The sequence below is a fragment of the Dendropsophus ebraccatus genome, chromosome 1, assembly GCF_027789765.1.
Source record: "Dendropsophus ebraccatus isolate aDenEbr1 chromosome 1, aDenEbr1.pat, whole genome shotgun sequence".
NCBI lineage: Eukaryota > Metazoa > Chordata > Amphibia > Anura > Hylidae > Dendropsophus > Dendropsophus ebraccatus.
This window is the reverse complement of record NC_091454.1, coordinates 166,447,857-166,467,418: the sequence shown is the minus strand read 5'-3', so window position 1 is coordinate 166,467,418 and position 19,562 is coordinate 166,447,857. Positions and strand designations below refer to the sequence as shown.

General features: G+C 45.7%; 2 protein-coding genes and 1 long non-coding RNA gene across 6 annotated transcripts in view; 1 reads left to right on the top strand and 2 right to left on the bottom strand.

Annotated features, from left to right (window-relative positions):
• Positions 1–33: 33 nt before the first annotated feature.
• On the bottom strand, positions 34–12,725 carry STARD5 (StAR related lipid transfer domain containing 5). The gene is made up of 6 exons (XM_069983781.1): positions 12,555–12,725; positions 5,986–6,035; positions 3,763–3,895; positions 3,283–3,400; positions 2,502–2,595; positions 34–466 (listed from the first exon to the last, which is right to left on the bottom strand). The coding sequence occupies exons 1-6, from the start codon at positions 12,648–12,650 to the stop codon at positions 319–321; spliced, it is 639 nt and encodes a 212-aa protein (XP_069839882.1). The 5' UTR covers positions 12,651–12,725; the 3' UTR covers positions 34–318.
• On the top strand, positions 12,702–18,881 carry LOC138801220 (uncharacterized). Its single transcript, XR_011364584.1, has 3 exons — positions 12,702–12,877; positions 15,541–15,742; positions 16,489–18,881. It is a non-coding gene; the product is annotated as an uncharacterized lncRNA (long non-coding RNA).
• LOC138801187 (pseudouridylate synthase 1 homolog) overlaps positions 16,210–19,562 on the bottom strand; it is a 22,934-nt gene continuing 19,581 nt past the window's right edge. For all 4 annotated transcript variants that reach the window (XM_069983762.1, XM_069983754.1, XM_069983746.1 and 1 more), the window contains 3 exons: positions 18,413–18,547; positions 17,248–17,353; positions 16,210–17,149 (listed from right to left, as the gene is read on the bottom strand). In XM_069983762.1, the coding sequence (XP_069839863.1) occupies positions 16,485–17,149; positions 17,248–17,353; positions 18,413–18,547 (906 nt within the window). In that variant the 3' untranslated portion in view covers positions 16,210–16,484. The remainder of the gene's footprint in view (positions 17,150–17,247; positions 17,354–18,412; positions 18,548–19,562) is intronic.

The window sequence follows — 19,562 nt, the reverse complement described above, 5'->3', positions numbered from 1 at the left end:
TGTGTCCTTAGCACAATTATGGAAAACAATCAATAATAATAAAAACAGGAAGAATTTTTATGAACATTAGTTCTTGTAAAACATTTACAATAGACACTGAATGGTAAAATAGTTGTTTTTCTATGCTAATGGAAAAATAAATATGCATAGATTTTTGTATGTAACTATAAGTGCAGCTCAAGTGCAGTCAAGGAGCACCAATGCGCCTTTTTTTAAGGATGTAACATAAATGTCGTAGATCCTTGTTCCCTTTTAGATTCTTCAATCCAATGACCTCTTGCAAGTAGAATATTCATCTAACACTGGCAGTGCTCTGTGTCATACATTTAAGGATTTGACAGCCTTTGAGAGATTGTTGTAAAACTGAGTCATGCTGTAAGGAAAAAAGGATTCCACAACAGATTTTGGCAGGTAGCCGCTAAGATCCGTCTGGAAGAAACTTAAAACTTGTGTTTTCTCAGGTTCCCTGGAAGATGAACACAGGAAATAACAATGTATTACAATACAATTCGTCAAAAATGGTAAATAGTGTGCATCTTTATGCAAATAAGAGTGCAAGGCTATGTTCACATACAGTTAAATAAAAGCAAAATACAACAGTAAAATAGGTAAAAAATGCAGCCATATTTTAAATCTAATAATGTGATACATTGAGGTCTATGGATAAATGTCTTTGTAAATATATATTTTTTACAATGTGTGCACAGACAGCTGTTTTTTTTATATACTTTAAAGCACCTCTGTACCCACAATCTGACCCCCCCCAAACCGCTTGTAACGTTGGATAGCTGCTTTAAATCCAAGATCTGTCCTGGGGTCCGTTTGGCAGGTGATGTAGTTCTTGTCCTAAAAACAACTTTTAAACTTGCAGCCCTGTGTCAAATTGGGGCATAAGGACACTGTAGAGACGTTGCCCCACCTAAGATCCTTCACTATTGGCCATATTGGAAAACCACTGCAAAGAACACCCCCCCCCCCCCCCCTCCAAGCAAACATTTAAGACAACCCGTATCAGGCCAGCCAACACACATGACAGATTCTCCAATCTAATACCTATAGATAGCTTTACTAGTGCGGCGTTACAACAATGATAAATGCCTGACATTAACAATATGGCCAAAAGTACATACTATGCAATTTAGCAACACATTAAACAGAATCCAAGATTAAGCAGTTTCACTTTAATTGCCATTGTGACCAGTGGAGGCAAATAACAGTAAAACATATAGTAGTAAATATCAGCTGACACCCAATCCATATTACTAATAAATCTGATTTATAATGTTGGAATGCTCTGAGTGTTAATTGTCTGGAAAACTCATATCCACTGATCTGATGTTTATGTTAAAAGATGTAGAAAATTATATATTCCCCTAATGTACTACTGCCCTCCCTATTGGGATGTTACTCTGTGATGGCTGATTAGCCCAAAAACTGCAAGTGTCACAAACATTTTTTACCCTGTTTTTTGCTTTTGGGATTTTTTTTTGGCCCTTTTTGCACTTTGTTTGCTTTTCAAATAGGATTTTACAGGGGGAGAAACCATTTTTGATTGAAAACATTCTAAGCCATTATCCGATTCATGCATCTCTTTTTTATATCATTTATTCCTGGCCATAATGGTAAATCAAGATATAGCTGAAGTCCAGGCTGTTACAAAACAATTTTACTATTAGGCTATGTTCACACTTGGTTTAACAGCATCCGTTGCATAGAAACGGACGCTGTTAAACTGCCAGCCGCTGCGCTGCATTAGGCACGTTCTTGCAGCCGATACCTCAGGCACTAACGCTGTGTGAACACATCGGGCAGCATTGCATTGACTTCAATGCAATGTGGCCCCTGCAGTATAGAACGGATGCTGATTCCATTGCAATCAGCATCCATTTGTAGAATTACATAGTGTGAACATAGCATTACACTGAACAATAAGGGCCCTATTGCACAGGGTAATTTTCACGTGAATAGGCCCATATTCAATACAGCCAGTGATCATCCGCTGATCGGGCAGTTTTGAAAAATCATCTGCTGTTGGCTACACAACTCACCATCTAAGAGAAGATATGTATTTGATGGCAGATCACACAAAAGAGCTGCACCACTGACTGGGCCTTGTTAAGGCTCAGTAAATAAGGATCAATCACCGAGATCGATGCTTGTTTACAGGTGGGCTGAGGCCATCTAATACAGCCCTTGGTCTAAACGACCCTCATGCTGTAAGAATGTTCCATTCTCTTAGACAAAGATCTAAGGACACTAGGGCAAGGAATACTTTGGGATTTGAGAATCAGAATGTTTAGACTATCCATATGGATCACTAGGCTGCTTACATATATCAGAATTGTATAATAACACCATAGCATAAACCGTAACATAAAACACCTATGTCATATTATAAAACTATTTCCGCATAATCCCTGCATTGTTATTCAACTATCCAAAGAGGAATCTAAGTAGCCAGACTTCACCAATTATCCCATATGGGATGGCAGTTCGCTTACCCAGGAACAGGAGCACAGGTACAGCCACAAGGATGGTTAAACCCCCGAACAAAGTGTCGCTGTGGAGGGCAGCTGGGATGCTCAACATTTGTTGCTATAACAAAATGTGAAATATGTTAATATATATTTTTTTTTTTACCAAAACAACCATAACGAAATACATAGCAAAACTTTACCCAATAATATAGATGATAGCATTATAGATGTGTGAATGGGGCCTTAGCGGTGATAAACTTAATACACCATGGGGGTTATATTTGCTGCTCCTGCTTTTCTCTCTGTGTATACTGCACAGTCTTATTAAAGGGGTATTCCATCCTGGAACATAACAAACACACTATACTTATCTTTCCACGCTCCCCGTGTCCTGCTCCATCACCTTCAGGTCCCCAGCTGAATGATTCTGCCTTCACACCGATCACTGGTCACTGTGCTGTCCTGTCTCAGTCAGTGATTGGCTAAGCGGGCTGTCACAGACGAGATGAGCCTCTCGGAAGTAGAGGCGGGATCGATCAGCCGGGGACCGAAGGTGATGCAGGAGGACACTGCGAAAAGGTAAGAACAGCATGTTTGTTATGTTCTCCGCCAGGGCAGCAACATAATAAAACTTGAAAATGAGCAGAATACCCCATTCAGCCATGACTAAGGTCAATTAACATTCCGAAACACGCAGCTTGAACATATTTTATGGAGTCGAAAGTCTTGCTGTGTTTTTTGTTCTATACAGCCATGGCCTGAGTTATTTCACCTGCTGACAGATCACAAACTGATATGTACTCACCATTAGATGTTATGGAACCATCCTCATATCTCTTGATCATTACCACATCTACAAAATCCCGAGGAGATATAATGCCCATGGCTGCTGATGGTGTCACTGTCCGGCAAATAGTGATGTCCTAAAGAAGACAAAATGACATATAGTGTGATAATAGATTATATATGTGATTCTGGTAGTATTCATGGCTTAAATGGATTTTCCAGGCAAAAAAGAATAATAACCAATATCAGATTGGAGGACTGCTGACACTCTGCACCTCCACCAATCAACTGTTTGCCAGAGCCATGATAAACTGTAATACCACACACAACCTGAAGACAGCGGTGGTGCTGTTCTTGAAAGCTGCATTTTTTCTAATCCTGGATAACCCCTTTAAAGGAGACCAACCCCTAAGGTACTGCACTGGGTAACATTAGTGCATTAGTGATGATGATGGTCCAGAACTGACTGCCTCCTGGTACTTGATGCTTCTATACTTACATCAGTAACAGTTTCTAGGAGCTGGAAATCCTCTACATTACTGTCCCACTTCACTCTCAGACCACCAGGCTCTGGTTTTAAACATTCCCAAACATCTTCTGGTTTGGCTGCCACCAAGCCTTCTCCTTTATACCTAAACATAAAATACACAACATGTCAGTAAATACTAAAGATGTAGAGATATTTTGTTGGGACAATTGGTTACTGTGGGATCCTTTCTGGCTTAGCAGGCACTTATGCCATTTTGGTGGCCACATACATAGAATATTATTACAATAAGATGTAGAAATACAGAGAAGCATCTGAGGTCTCTTCAGATTATGTGACTGCATTGCAACGGACGCTGATTGCAATGGAATTAGTGTCCGTTCTTTACTGCAGGGGCGGCATTGCATTGAAATCAAAGCAAGGCCGCCCGCTGTGTTCACACATCGTTATTTTAACGCCAAGTCTTTAGCTGTGTGAGCATAGCCTACTTCTAAGTGTTTTATGTCATAAGAAATTACAGGAATTTTATCCCTGGTAAAGCTGGGAGAAGCACAATGGTAAGCACTTCTCTCCACGGTTTGCTGTAATCTCCATTGCAAACTACAATGGTAAGTCTATAGAGAATAACTTCTGCATGGAGCTGGAAAAGGCAGCAAGATGGGGAGAGAAAGACGTAGCAGCGCACTTCTGGTTCATTCTAATGATTGTGGGGGGGCTAAATGCCGACATTAACACCCATTAAAACTTTTGACATATCTGCGTGACATGTCAAAGGTTTTTAAAGTGACAGGGACAAATCATATTCTTTCAGTGTACTTTAGGACTGTCCTCCTATCAATGGTGCCACTAGAACAGCTCTGTACTGCTTCCCCCTCAAATCATTTTTGCATTAAGTAAGAGTCCACCCATAGCTTTATATATCTTTCTAAAATCAACTTATTATGGCTTTTGCACTGTTTGCTGTTATCTACCTGGATTTACCTCCTTTGGACGCATAATATCAACTAAACTGAGTCCTGTCTGACACCCTCCCTCCTCCTGGCCCCCACCCTCCGTGTCGGGGATCACGTGCCCTCCGTCTCAGAGAGGGAGGATGTGTTATACAGCATATTCTTTCCTCCAGTACAGGTCCCTTCACAGCCCCTATGAGCTGATCTTCTCTCCCGCCCCAGCCAACACCGCCCCCCCTCCCTCTGCATCTGTCCTTTCTGCTTCAGTGACTCTCTGCAGCTCGGGGGTCTGTTATCTACACCTTCTCCTGTGTATAGTACTGGAGCAGAGTGGAGGTCAGCAGCTCCCCTGCCTCTCAGTGTCCCCCATCCCTCTCACCTCTAGAGCCATTAACCCTTGCTCTACCAGTGGCTACAGCAGCACCTGATGTAGCTGTGCACACTGCAGCCCACATGCCAGTGCTGGCAGCTAGTAATGAGGTCCCCAGCAACTGGCACCTGTATTCCCACTACCACCATCCAAATATATAATATAATATAATATAAATATAATACACCCAAAACAGACATATTCTCTGTTGTGTCCCTGCTGTAAATCTGCCATGATTAGCACAAATTGGTGTAAAACAGCAGCAGGGAGACTGTTCAGTAATTATAAAGGACCCTGATGTCCCCCCACCTGCTCTGTCAGGGCTGCTCTCTTTCAGTTACACAGTAAACACAGTTCTCTGTTAACTGTGCAACTTAGTAATGACAAACAGTGGGCAAGAAATAAAGCTAAGGGGGCGGGTATGCGAACAGACCAATCAGGGAGAAGCACTACATGATGGCAAATGTAGTTTACTGGACAGCGCCATCTTGGATATTGCCCGGCTTTTAGAAAAACTTCTAACTCAGCAATTACTGCAGCTAGAAAGATGGGAGACAGATCAAAATACTCAGGGGGGCTTGGTAAGACCAGCTAGGTCTGGGAGCATTTCATTTTTTAGATCTTGGGGGGAATACCCCTTTAAGGAGCAGAGCCACCCACAAACTCTTCTGAGGACTGACCAAGCAGCTTTCCTCCAAACTCTTGTGCCAGGCACTGGACTATGGGCACTTTCTGCCTACAATTTTAACTGCTTCTAGTGCCCAAATCTCTTGCCAGTAGCTCATTACATTACAGGGTGCTGCCATAGTTTTGGCAGTCCCTAGCTTAGAAAATGATCAGCAGGATAACTGTTCATCATACAATAGGGTTACTTGCTTTCTGGTTGATGTAAGTCGCTCAGACTTCATTACTCACACGTTGCCAGTGAACTCAGTTGATGGCCTCCAGTAGACAGCGACATCACCCTATAGAGAAAATACACAACACTATAAACCACTGAAGTCTATGTTTCTACAGCTAGTGGCTGAAATAACTCTCTGCAATATGTAGCTATTGTTAATCACTCCCTAATATACCGGAAAGCAGTGTGTGGATAAAGCCAGCAGGTCCTAAACTCCTCAGACATGTCCGCCCCATACAGCCCAGCAACCTCCTAGCTTCCCTCTTATTTTTTAAATATTTCCCTCTCACATAATTTATGGAATACTCTATATTCTATATCACACTTCCCAGTACCAGATACTGCCTGGACAGATGTCAGCAAGCAGCTAGCCACACATGTATCCAAGTAGCCACACACTTACACGTTGTTGCTTTTCTATTCTTTGGAGGAAAGAAAAAAAGTGTAACCTTGTATATTGTAACTGGAGATTGTATATACCTCATCCTGTGACAATGATTCACCTACATATTACTGAGTTTATGACCCAGTAAAACATCAAAGCTTTGGTTTGTAGACACTTTAACTATTACATTACAGAACTGCATAGGAACTCCTTGTAGGAAAGGCTTTGGCTTTTCCAATAGTCGACACCTAAATGTCTTTTCCAAAGACTTTTAATATCTCGTAGCGACTTTTTATTAAAATGGCAGGTATACTTCAATGGCATTAGTGGGTGACATATGTACGGCAGTGGTGTAATATTTACAGGGGTATTTCTATCTCATAAGGTGATGGCATATTGCTAGGTTTTCTCATCACTCGCTGATAGTTGGGGGTCCAAACACTGGGACATCTAACAATCATGAGATTGCCAATTTACTTCCCTCCATAGTGGCCTCCGGCTACCCGGTTGTGCCAGAAACTCCAAGGAGTATATGTACATTACATGTAAAAGGAGGTAAAAAAAAAAAAAAAGGTGTGCACCAACTAAATCTAGACAGAACTCCTATGAATTCCACCAGCAATACATGTGAATGGGGGATTTTATGCTCTGGAAATCTATCTGGATTACTGACAGATTTGTATAATCTGGAGCAGGATGATTATCCAGGTGGATTCTGGAGCATTATCTCTACTGAGCGCCATGGATGTAATGAATAGATTAGATGGATTAGATCAGATGCTGGCGGTATGGCATTGCTGCTGTCCATCTTGGCTGCATGCAGTCTGTTCTGATCTGGGGCGGCCATGCTGGGGGGCAGCCGTGCAGGATCAGACATAGGTCTGCTGCTGTGCCCTATTCCTGAATAGCATGCCAGGTGACTTGTGCACTCAATGTTCCCATCAGACTGCTGGACATACAGCAGCATATGTGAACATGAGTTAGGCTGGGTTCACACTGCGTTCTTGCTGTCCATTGTTTTATGGAAAAAAACAAATTGTAACGCCTGGAGTAGTGGATCCAATGGACCGTCACCAGTGATGGCACTAACCTCACCAGGGAGCGGATTCTAAGGGGCCGCTGGTTTTCACCAGAGCCCGCCGCAAGGCGGGATGGACTTGCTGCGGCAGGCGACCCCCAGGTTGCTACCCCTGGCTTGGTTGCTAGTGACGGCAGGCGAGGCGTGGCAGGAGCAGTAGGCAGGAGATGGTGCTGGCAGAGGTCTGTAGGCGTAACAGCAGGTGACAGGCTGAACACAGGAGCAATGGAGTAACAGGGGAGCAGGAACCAGGAACAAGGACTAGGGACCAGGTAGCGGATAGGAATCAGGAACAACAGGGAGCTGTGCCAAACGCTATGGGAAGCATGTAGAGGCTCCAACACCTGGAAGGGGGCAGGGCTGGAACTTATAGGGGAGTGATTGACAAACAGACCAATTGGGAGCGCACTTCCCCTTAAAATCTGAGACAGCCGGCGCGCGCGCCCTAGGAGGCGGGGCCGCGCGCGCCGGCCGGCACAGTGAGAGACAGGAGCGGAGGAGAGGTGAGGCGCCCCCAGGGGCCGAACTAGCAGCAGCGCCGGATCCCTGCACAAGGACCCCGGCGGCTGCATGGGGCAGGAGGAGGTCGCGGCGGCGGCCCGGAACACGGGACGCCGCCGCGGCCGTGACAGTACCCCCCCCCCCCCCTTTGGCCTCCCCCTCTTTCTTGCCTGCAGATGGCGGCAAATCAGTGATGAAGTCCATCCCTATGTGGTGCCAGGGAAGGTCTGGACCTGGCAAGGGCTGTAATAGGCCGGCAGGCCTTAGTCGGGGAGACTTGTTTTTGGCACAGATGGTACAGGAAGCCACAAAGTCCTTGACATCCTGGAACAGACTGGGCCACCAGTAGTGGCGGGAGATCCGTTGCCCGGTCTTTTGGACTCCAGGGTGCCCGGCCTCCAATGAGGAATGTCCCCACTTCAAAATCCTTCTTCGAAGCGCAGGGTGAACATGGGTCTTTCCGGGGGGTATTCTCTGAAGAGTAGAGGTGACGACTGGTACTAGGCGATCGGGAGGTATAATGTGGCGAGGGGATGTGGATTTGTGGATGAAATCCTTCTGTAAGTTCTCCCGGATGTAGAAGGACATGGCCTCAGTCTCGGATACGGAGAGAGGGTACACCCGACCTCGTGGAGAAGGAGTACCAGGAAGGAGGTCTATGGGACAATCGTACGCCCGGTGAGATGGTAGAGAGTCCGCCTCCTCGGCAGAGAAGGCATCCGCCAAGTCTTGGTCTTCCGCCGGTAGGCCGGATAGAGGCTTGGCTGGGTCAGGTGACGACATAGAGTACTTGGTCTGAGGTGACGTGAGACACTGGTTGGAACAGTCCTGACCCCAACTGAGAATCTCCCCGGTTCTCCAGTCCAGCTTAGGGGCATGTAATTGCAGCCAAGGGAGTCCCAGGAGGATGGCGGGAGAAGAATGGGGCAGGACGTAGAAGGATATCTTTTCCTGATGTAAAGGACCCACCTGGAGGACTAGAGGTGCGGTCTGGTAGTACACATGGTCGGTAAGAATCTCGCCCGTGACCGAGGAGATAGTCAGGGGCCTGGCTAGTTGGGTCACGGGTAGCCGCCATCTTTGGACCAATGTTGCCGCAATAAAACTGCCTGCTGACCCAGAATCGAGAAGGGCAGTAGTCTGGTGATTTTGTCCTGCGGGTGTCTGGATGGAAACCGGCATAGACAAACTTGGAGAGGTGGCATTCACACCTAGAGACACCTGTCCCACCGGACCTAGGTGCGAGCATTTCCCGGACGCTGGAGGACGTTGGGGACATCTCAGCCGAAAGTGATCCGAACCACCGCAGTAGAGGCAGAGATTCAGCTCCAGACGACAAATTCTTTCATCAGGCGTCAGGTGAGCCCGTTCCACCTGCATAGGAATCTCAGGAGAGGGCTGGGACACCGGAATGTCAGGATTCTGGAAGACCGGCGCCAGCTGGTGATGGCGACGGGACAGGCTTAGTCGTTGTTCATGCCGAACCTCCTCCTCCCTCTCCGAAAAATGAGTATCAACTCTGGTGGCCAGTAGGATGAGTTCGTTTAGGGAGGTAGGTAGGTCTCGGGCGGAAAGCACGTCTCTCACCCGACTGGACAGGCCCTTCTTGAAGGTGGCTATTAGAGCGGCCTCATTCCAGTCTAATTCTGCCGCCAGGGTACGGAACTGGATGGCGTAGTCGCCAACAGAGGAGCTCCCTTGAGAGAGGTTGAGGAGAGCAGTTTCAGCTGAAGAGGCACGGGCAGGTTCCTCAAAGACGGAGCGAAACTCGACTAGGAAGGTTCGGAGATTGGCAGCAGCAGGGTCATCTCGGTCCCACAGCGGCGTGGCCCAGGCCAGAGCTCTTCCTTCCAATAGGCTGATGATGAAAGCCACTTTAGAGCGCTCGGTGGGAAACTGACTACTTAAAAGTTCAATATGCATGGTGCACTGAGTCAGGAATCCTCTGCACAACTTGGAGTCACCAGAGTATTTGCTTGGGAGAGCCAGTCGAAGTGTAGAAAAAACAGCAGGAGGTGGTGTGCGCTGGGCTGTAGTATGCTGCTGTAAGGCGGCAGTGAGTTGCTGGATCTGCTGCGCCTGTTGGGCGACCACACGGGCTACGTCACGGATATCAGGCACCTCGCTGGGATCCATGGTTGGAGCCTACTGTAACGCCTGGAGTAGTGGATCCACTGGACCGTCACCAGCGATGGCACTAACCTCACCAGGGAGCGGAGTCTAAGGGGCCGCTGGTTTTCACCAGAGCCCGCCGCAAGGCGGGATGGACTTGCTGCGGCAGGCGACCCCCAGGTCGCTACCCCTGGCTTGGTTGCTAGTGACAGCAGGCGAGGCGTGGCAGGAGCAGTAGGCAGGAGATGGTGCTGGCAGAGGTCTGTAGGTGTAACCGCAGGTGACAGGCTGAACACAGGAGCAATGGTGTAACAGGGGAGCAGGAACCAGGAACAAGGACTAGGGACCAGGCAGCGGATAGGAATCAGGAACAACAGGGAGCTGGGCCAAACGCTATGGGAAGCATTTAGAGGCTCCAACACCTGGAAGGGGGCAGGGCTGGAACTTATAGGGGAGTGATTGACAAACAGACCAATTGGGAGTGCACTGCCCCTTAAAATCTGAGACAGCCGGCGCGCGCGCGCCCCCGGAGGCGGGGCCGCGCGCGCCGGCCGGCACAGTGAGAGACAGGAGCGGAGGAGAGGTAAGGCGCCCCCAGGGGCCGAACTAGCAGCAGCGCCGGGTCCCTGCACAAGGGGCAGGAGGAGGTCGCGGCGACGGCCCGGAACTCGGGACGCCGCCGCGGCCGTGACACAAATGCAGTTGTATGCCATACGTTTTCCATTGCTTTACATTATAAAAAGATCTGTTTGTTTGTTGTTGTTTTTTTTTAAATGTTTTTTAGCTAACAGAACAACATGGTTGACCACATTTTTTGTGTATGTTAAAACTACAGGGAAACTATCAGCAGGTTTGTACATAGGAAACTGCTGACAGGTATTTGTAGAGGAAGAAAAGCAGATTCCAGCGCTGATCTTCTTATCTTCCTTTGTTGCATGTAAAAGAGCTCTTCTGGTGCCCTGTGTGTGTCCCGCCTGCCTGTCAGCTTGTCCCATGCCAAGTAGTAATGTCTCCCTTCCCAGATCTGGTGCAGTAACAGTGATGGGATAGTGTTAGGCTATTTACACACCCCTAGTGCAGCCCGAAACTGCGGCCCGCACTACGAATGTGCATCCGTACTGCTCCGTGCTTCACGGAGCACTACATTCACACTTCATTACCCCAGCGATACGTGGCACCATATACACGTACGGACGTGTGAACTGGGCCATTGAATAACATTGGCTTCAACGGACGTGTGAATATAGCCTTACGGCGCAAGCAGGAGGGAGGGACATTGCTACTTATGCTTCTACAAACTTGTATAAGTAGGTGTAGGGCGGGCCAACAGCCGGGTGGGACGGTGCAGGCGGAGAACACCCCCTAATGCACCAGAAGACTCATTTACATATTAGATATTGGCTAAAAACACAGAAAATGGCGCAACAGAGGAAGATAAATGAATGAACCTGCTAATAGTTTCCCTTTAAATGTTAAAAAATTGATACAGTGAAAGGGATGCAAAAAGGCAGTGTGAACCACATAGATAGATAGATAGATAGATAGATAGATAGATAGATAGATAGATAGAAAGATAGATAGTAGATAGATAGGAGATAGATAGGAGATAGATAGATAGGAGATAGATAGATAGATAGATAGATAGATAGATAGATAGATAGATAGATAGATAGATAGACAGACAGACAGACAGATAGATAGATAGATAGATAGATAGATAGGAGATAGATAGATAGATAGGAGATAGATAGATAGAAAGATAGATAGATAGATAGAAAGATAGATAGATAGGAGATAGATAGATAGATAGATAGGAGATAGATAGATAGATAGGAGATAGATAGATAGATAGAAAGATAGATAGATAGATAGATAGATAGATAGATAGGAGATAGATAGATAGATAGATAGATAGATAGATAGGAGATAGATAGATAGATAGATAGATAGATAGATAGATAGATAGATAGATAGATAGGAGATAGATAGATAGATAGATAGATAGATAGATAGGAGATAGATAGATAGATAGATAGATAGGAGATAGATAGATAGCTAGATAGGAGATAGATAGATAGATAGATAGATAGATAGATAGATAGATAGATAGATAGATATGAGATAGATAGATCATATAGATAGATAGATAGATAGATAGATAGGAGATAGATAGATAATATAGATAGTAGATAGATAGATAGATAATATAGATAGATATTCCCAGTTAGACCGGCTGACCCCCGGCAGGGTGAGCACAGGGAGGAGGATAGGACTGGTGACCCGGCTGATGTATAGGGATGAGCTCTTACTATAATAGCTGATGGCGTCATTCACACCCGGCCGCAGCTTCTAGTACAGAACATCCCCCGATATACCGCAGAACCCCCCCCCCCCCCCCCCCCCCACCCCCCACCACCACCACATGACTGACAGCCGTATAAGAAGCAGCCATGCTGGGAGCTGTGGTCCCACAGGCTGAGCACTGTATAGCCGCAGCTGGTGCTTACAGTTCTCTTGCATAGTCTCCAGCCCGCCTCGTCCTTGCGGTAGGAGAGCAGCTTCCCGGCCGCCGCCTGTGCCGCCTCCGTGTACTCCATGGGCATGAGGAGGGCACGGGCACACCGTACAGGACCCGGGGATGACAGGCAGCCAACTGGAGGGGGAGGATCCGTGTGCAGGCCCCGCCCCTCACCTCATGTCTCCCCGGCCTCCCCCGCCTCCTCCCAGGCTGCACACGTCACACCGGGGACAGACGGGGCTGCGGTCAGTGCTCCGGTGCGGGCGGTGTATACTGTCCATAGGAATACACGGAGGATGGGGAGAACACCAGGTCTGAGATTCTGAGATTCTTGTAACCCCTGAATGCCCGGCCTATTTTACACAGAGTATGTTACTTCAGATAGGTTGCGGTCACTTCGTGGTATTTATAAAGCTGTGGCATATAAAGCTGTGGCATGTAAAGCTGTGGCATGTAAAGCTGTGGCATGTAAAGCTGTGGCATGTAAAGCTGTGGCATGTAAAGCTGTGGCATGTAAAGCTGTGGCATGTAAAGCTGTGGCATGTAAAGCTGTGGCATATAAAGCTGTGGCATGTAAAGCTGTGGCATGTAAAGCTGTGGCATGTAAAGCTGTGGCATATAAAGCTGTGGCATGTAAAGCTGTGGCATGTAAAGCTGTGGCATGTAAAGCTGTGGCATGTAAAGCTGTGGCATACTTCCCGCCATCATACTAATGTGGGGTCACTAGGAGATGCAATATGGGGATAAACGGCCGAGACCACAGGTAACTCAGATCCCAGCTGTTAGGGTATGTGCACATGATGGAAAATGAGCGGAGAATTCACCGCCGTGGATTTCACATTCTATGCAAAGGCAGATTCCGCCCGAAAAATGAACTGTACCACAGATTGCCCTATTGAAGTCTATGGGAGCGTCTGTAATTTTTGCAGATGAAATGTTCGTAATGTCTGCAAAAAATGTTGCGGCTGTTGCTGGAGCTGTATACAGCACTTCAGGGAACCATATCAGCCTGATTGGTTCCCTGTAAGAATAACCTATTCTTACACATGTGTTGGTATAGGCAGACTGCATTGATAGGAGATGAATGTTATACACCTGTAGCCGTAAAGAAACACTGTAAACACTTCAGTTGATTTTGAAGGGACATATATTACTGTACAGACCTCACAATGTAAGTAAATGTGGTCCATCATATTTCTGATCCGGCGCTGCGCTGTGCTGTAGTTTCAGCTTCTAACAGAAACAGCAGTTCAGATGTGAGCAGAGCCCAAGGGTGCCCACATACATTGTTTTTGTCTGGCATTTTTTTCATGCGTGTGCGTTTTATGGCATTTTTTTACGTTGTGTGAATCATTTTTTTTTTTTGTGGTTTAGGCGTTTCTGTGTGCTGAACTTTTTTTGCTCTGCCATCACATTTCCTAGCTGCTGGACCACAAAAGGTGACAAAAATGGCAACTGCCCTTTGAAGTCCAACAGTGCATGCCACAATTTTATCTTGCTGTTATATTCATACGGAATGTAGAAACACTTCCATATGCATACTGACGTAAAGTAGAGGCCAGATAACCCACCATGGTGCACATATACACAAAGGGCAGTCATAAGCCATAAGGAAAACGTCACTGGTTTCCCAGTGCTGGTCCATGCACTGGTTTTGGTGATAATGACAGCTGATCCCCACTGGTTCTCATTGCCTAACGATAGAGGGTTCACTGCTTGGAGGCAAGCAGGGCTGTGGAGTCAGAGTCGTGGCTAGTTTTGGCTGGAGTCGGAGTCGGAGCTAGCTTTGGCTGGAGTCGGAAAAAATTGTACCAACTCCGACTCCAGCTTTAAAAAATGTAGAATTTAATTTTGATATGAATTTTACAAGTTTTGCTCATAAATATATATTATGAGCAACATTCTAATTGAACACTGGCCCTATTACATAAGGGGGTCATGGAAAAGTTGTCGGTCACTATTTGGCAGTTTGTTTCTAAGCAGGAAGAGTCCATTGTGTGGGGGGAGATCAGCGCTGTTCTCTTCCTGGATGCTGGATGACTGTATATGAGCAGCAGTGTAATATGAAGATATCCTGTGTAATATAGAGGAGGAGAAGAAGACATAAGTAGTATAGCAGTAACCTCTGTCCTCAGTGTTGTGTTTTCTCTCTGGGATAATATTGTGTGTTTTTCTTAAGTGTTCAATGGCTGCAGCTGTGTGTATGTGTGTGCGTGCTCTGGCTGCAGTAGGCTGTGTGTGTGCTATGACTGCAGCAGGCTGTGTGCATGTGTGCTATGGCTGCAGCAAGCTCTGTGTTTGTGTGTGCACACTATGGCTGCAGCAGGCTGTGTATGTGTGCTATGGCCGCAGCAGGCTGTGTGTGTGTGTTGTGTGCGCTATGGCTGCAGCAAGCTGTGTGTGTGCTAAGGCTGCAGCAGGCTGTGTGTGTATGCTAAGGCTGCAGCAAGCTGTGTGTGTATGCTATGGCTTCAGCAGGCTGTGTGTGTGTATGCTATGGCTGCAGCAAGCTGTGTTGTGTGTGCGCTATGGCTGCAGCAGGCTGTGTGTGGTGTGAGCTATGGCTGCAGCAAGCTGTGTGTGTGCTAAGGCTGCAGCAGGCTGTGTGTGTATGCTATGGCTGCAGCAGGCTGTGTGTGTGTATGCTATGGCTGCAGCAGACAGTGTTGTGTGTGCGTGCTTTTGCGTGGCCCCACAGTGACCTTCTATATCACTGTGTGACCTCTATATCACTATGTGTGACCCCCTGTATATCACTATGGCTGACCTCTATATCACAGGTATCTGCCATTGTTAGCAGTGTTTCTTTTTGTATGGTGAATATTTAGTTAGAAACATAGAAGACTGTCAGCAGGAAAAGACCACCTGCTCCATCTAGTCCAGTTCTGAGTTGTTCAGGACATGGAGACTGGAGACTGGCTGCATCCACTGCACACACAGGAGAAGCTGCTTTATATGTTTCCTTTTTCCCTCAGAAATCATGTAGGACATTAGGGAGAAGATGCTGAGGCAGTGTGATAAATAACTCCCCTGGTATATGACCGGCCATTTATGAAGGAGCAGGAGTCGGTCCTGATAAAATTCAGGAGTCGGAGTTGGAGTCGGTCTTGAGAAAATTCAGGGGTCGGAGTTGGAGACGGAGCTGCGGCTTACCGACTCCACAGCCCTGGAGGCAAGGTAGGCAGTTGCTATGGGGCCTGTGCAGGAGGGGGCCTGGGGGAGAAGGTAAGAGAGTGTGTCCTTCTGCTTAACCCCGTATGTACTGCAGTGTGTAAGTGTCCCAATGTTTATTTACATGCTGCAACACAAAAAAGGGTTAACAAGCAGAAGACAGAGATCTTTCCTTCACTGCACTGATAACCTCTAACCTCTGTTCTCCAGCTGAGCAATCAAGTAGTAAAGGAAAATGTGCAGAGCTCCATGCAAAGGTCAGGGGTAATCGGTGCACCAGCAGTAAAGTAATATATATATGCGCAGTGCTTTGTGTTGTGCGTAGGGGATGGGAGTCCCTTAAATTTTTTTGCTATGGGGCCCCGTGAATACTAGCTACGCACCTGCCTCTGCAGTATATCAGCTCACATCTCTCTCCTAGCATCCAACGTTATTGGATTTTACAGGCTGTGATATAAATTGTTACTACATGGAAAGATTTTATCTTTTCATTTTATTCTGCAAACTGTTAAAATGAATATATGTATAAAACATAAGCAGATATGCTGATACTTTATATATGCACAAGGTAATAAAATATTAAGACTTTTACCCAATAAGGCTGTGCTCACATGTAGCATTTTGTCTTTATTTTGGACAATATTTATAATCGAAACCGTCAGGGGAACATGGTAAAAAAATATTTTCTGTGTTTTGACCAAAATACTGCATGTTAACCCATCCAAACAAAATGTTACAATATCTTATTTCAGGAGACCAAGAATGTATAACCACTAAACTGCTGCATCCAGCAAGACATGGAAAGATCTCTCAGTTCTCCCTCAATAATGACAGGCGTGATCTTCTCCTCCCTGAAGGCTTCAATTGCCGGCAGATATTCATCCCAGGTTATTGTACGGGTGGACAGATTGCTCTGGCAACGTCGATTATGAAAGTGAAAATAAGTACGTTCCAAAACCAGACCTAACGCTGGAGCCAGAGGAAGATTGGTCTTTTCTATTTGCATTGACAGAGGAAGAAACTCAGGGGTGGCAACACCCTTTACCACCGCTATGATAAGACCAACCATTTTACGGATCTGGTGTAACATGAAGCTTTGTCCTGTGATTTCAATCCTTGCAAATTCCACACCATGGCGAACAAATGGCTCAGAGCAGGAGATTGCGTATATGTGTCTACGTGCACTGGGGTCATCGGACACTTTTCCCTTTGTGAAGTTGTGGAAATTGTGTGTTCCTTTATAGAAAGAAAGAAGTTTGTTGACGTGATGAAAGTCTTCTCGGGACAAACGGAAGCCGGAGTCGGGAGCAGAGATGGCGTTCCTCGACAGAGCAAATGTGGGCAGTGTGTAAGAATATGTCCTTGCATCACACATGATCTTAGCACTGAAGCCCTTGGTCGTTCTTTTTATACCTGTATAGAAAAGAAACAAAAACAAGATAGGTTTTAGGGTAAAATAACTTACTGAAGCGCGTTGTATGCTTGGATTTGATACTACTTGGTTTTATTACCTAAGACACGAATTTCTGGTGGAAGAAAAGAATTGATAACCTCCTTAGGATTTTCACAGTTGTCAAAGAGTCTTACGGAGACAACCTGAGCCAAGGCAGAAACTCCCTAGTACACAAATAAAAAGTGAGCAAAATATATCATTATTCATTGTCCTCTAGATATAGGAAAACCTGCAACAGTTTATATGTAAGAGGCATAAGGTGTATTGAGGATTTTTATCTGTCCCCTATTATGTTAGAAGTGTAAATAACCATAAAGTGAATGTACAATCAGGTACATTTGCTTTAAATGTTGCACATGAATAGAACAGCAAGGGGATGCTGGTCTATTCCAGAGCACCGACCCGGGCTGAAGCACTGGAAGTGGACCAATCCGCCCCCAGTGGGAGGAAACCCCCGTCCCTCTTATGATGCAGCTTCATTGATTCTAATGAAGCTGCGTCAGCCCGGGCCAGTGCTTGGTAATAGACCAGCGCCGTGCACAGGACCTGGGACAAGGTACCTAATAATACATTCACTTTATTCATAAAAGATATGTTTCCAAGGTTTCCATCTGGTGCATGTCCACAGTCTGGGGTTAGTAGCTGCAAAGAGCTAAACCAGTGATGCAACAGAGAAAAAGTTGTACTCCCTAGTGGCATGAATGTAATGCACAAGTTTACAACTTGGAAGATGACAAACAGGAACCTCAAGGAGAGAATTCTTCCATTGTGTTCCCCTGCACTATGATTCCACACGACAACTGCAGCTGAGCTTTTTTTTCAGAGAAGTAATTTTGCTTCATGTAGCAAATGTCCTTGTTTCTCTTAGCATTTATCTTTTTTTTAAATAAAAAATATTTTGGTAGGAACAACAAAGAGCAAGGGGGAAAAAAAAAGAACGGCACTTACCTCTCTGTGCGTCACAGGCACAGGATCTCATTTTCTGGTGGGGGCTGATGGATTTCCTGCTCAGCCACCCGAGTTACTGACTGGCTGTGCAGGCAAACCATCAGCCGAATCATGCTTCCCTTCAGAAGGAGTTCCAGGAGCCTGATGGGAGTCCCGGAGCAGTAAGGAAACATTTATTATGTCCCCCACCCGCCTTCTGGAAAATGATGCTTTTCTCCAGACTTCTCCTTTAAACAAAGTAGTAATGTTACTATTTTAATTTGCAATTGACCCACCTTGTCCGTGCGGGCACAACGCTGAAATCGCACAAGTTTTAAGTTCGTAGAACAAATCTCAGGAATACAATGTGCTTTAACAAGTGCTGAAACTATCTGTCCTTCAATAGTTGGCAAAGAAGATGAATTATTTATCTGAAAAATACAATTGAAATTAGTAAAACTTCATATTTGTGAACCTTGTGGTCTTGATAACAATAATCATAAATTCATGGTCAGCTTGTTATAAATGATGACTCATTAAAGTCATGCGTCTGATAAAGGTTTCTTTAACTAGTTTCATAGCTGCAGGCTTGCTATCACAAGTATGAGTGGAATGTAACATTTTATTTGGAAAATCTCATAATTTTACAAACCAGACAAATAATTAACCCATTAAAGGTATATCCGAACTGATTAGAGATGAGCGAACCTCGAGCATGCTCGAGTCGATCCGAACCCGAACTTTCGGCATTTGATTAGCGGTGGCTGCTGAACTTGGATAAAGCCCTAAGGCTATGTGGAAAACATGGGTATAGTCATTGGCTGTATCCATGTTTTCCAGACAACCTTAGAGCTTTATCCAACTTCAGCAGCCCCCTCTAATCAAATACCGAACGTTCGGGTTCGGATCTACTCGAACCCGAACCCGGTTCGCTCATCTCTACAACTGATCAAACACTTCCTAAAGCCCTCTGAGCGATCAGCTGCTTGACGGCAGTGTGGCCTCCTAGTAACCAAATGGTAGCTGGGTGTACTATTACAGGGGAAATATATATTACAGGCAAATTATTTGCCCAAAACACACTTTTTAAGCCTAATGCTCATCTTACCTGTATACCTTAAACAAACAGAAACATAGAATAAAAAATAAATAAAATTGCAACTTGGTTTGTGGCTTTTTTTATGCAGCACACTCAGGTTCGGCATTTTTCTGATGTTTTTCCTTGTCTACAGGAGGTAAAGCCTTGGATTAACCTGGATTGAGAGCGTTTAGTGAGAAGAGCTCATAGTTTTTCAAAATTGTAACTAGGTTTAAGAGCCTTGCTTTGGTTTAAGAGCTCCCTGTACTGGGTGGGACGGGGAGTGGGGGAGGGGCATGGTCTGCATAGCGTGGTCTACAGCACTGTACTCTGGAAGTCTTCATCACCTTCCAAATCATAGCAGATCC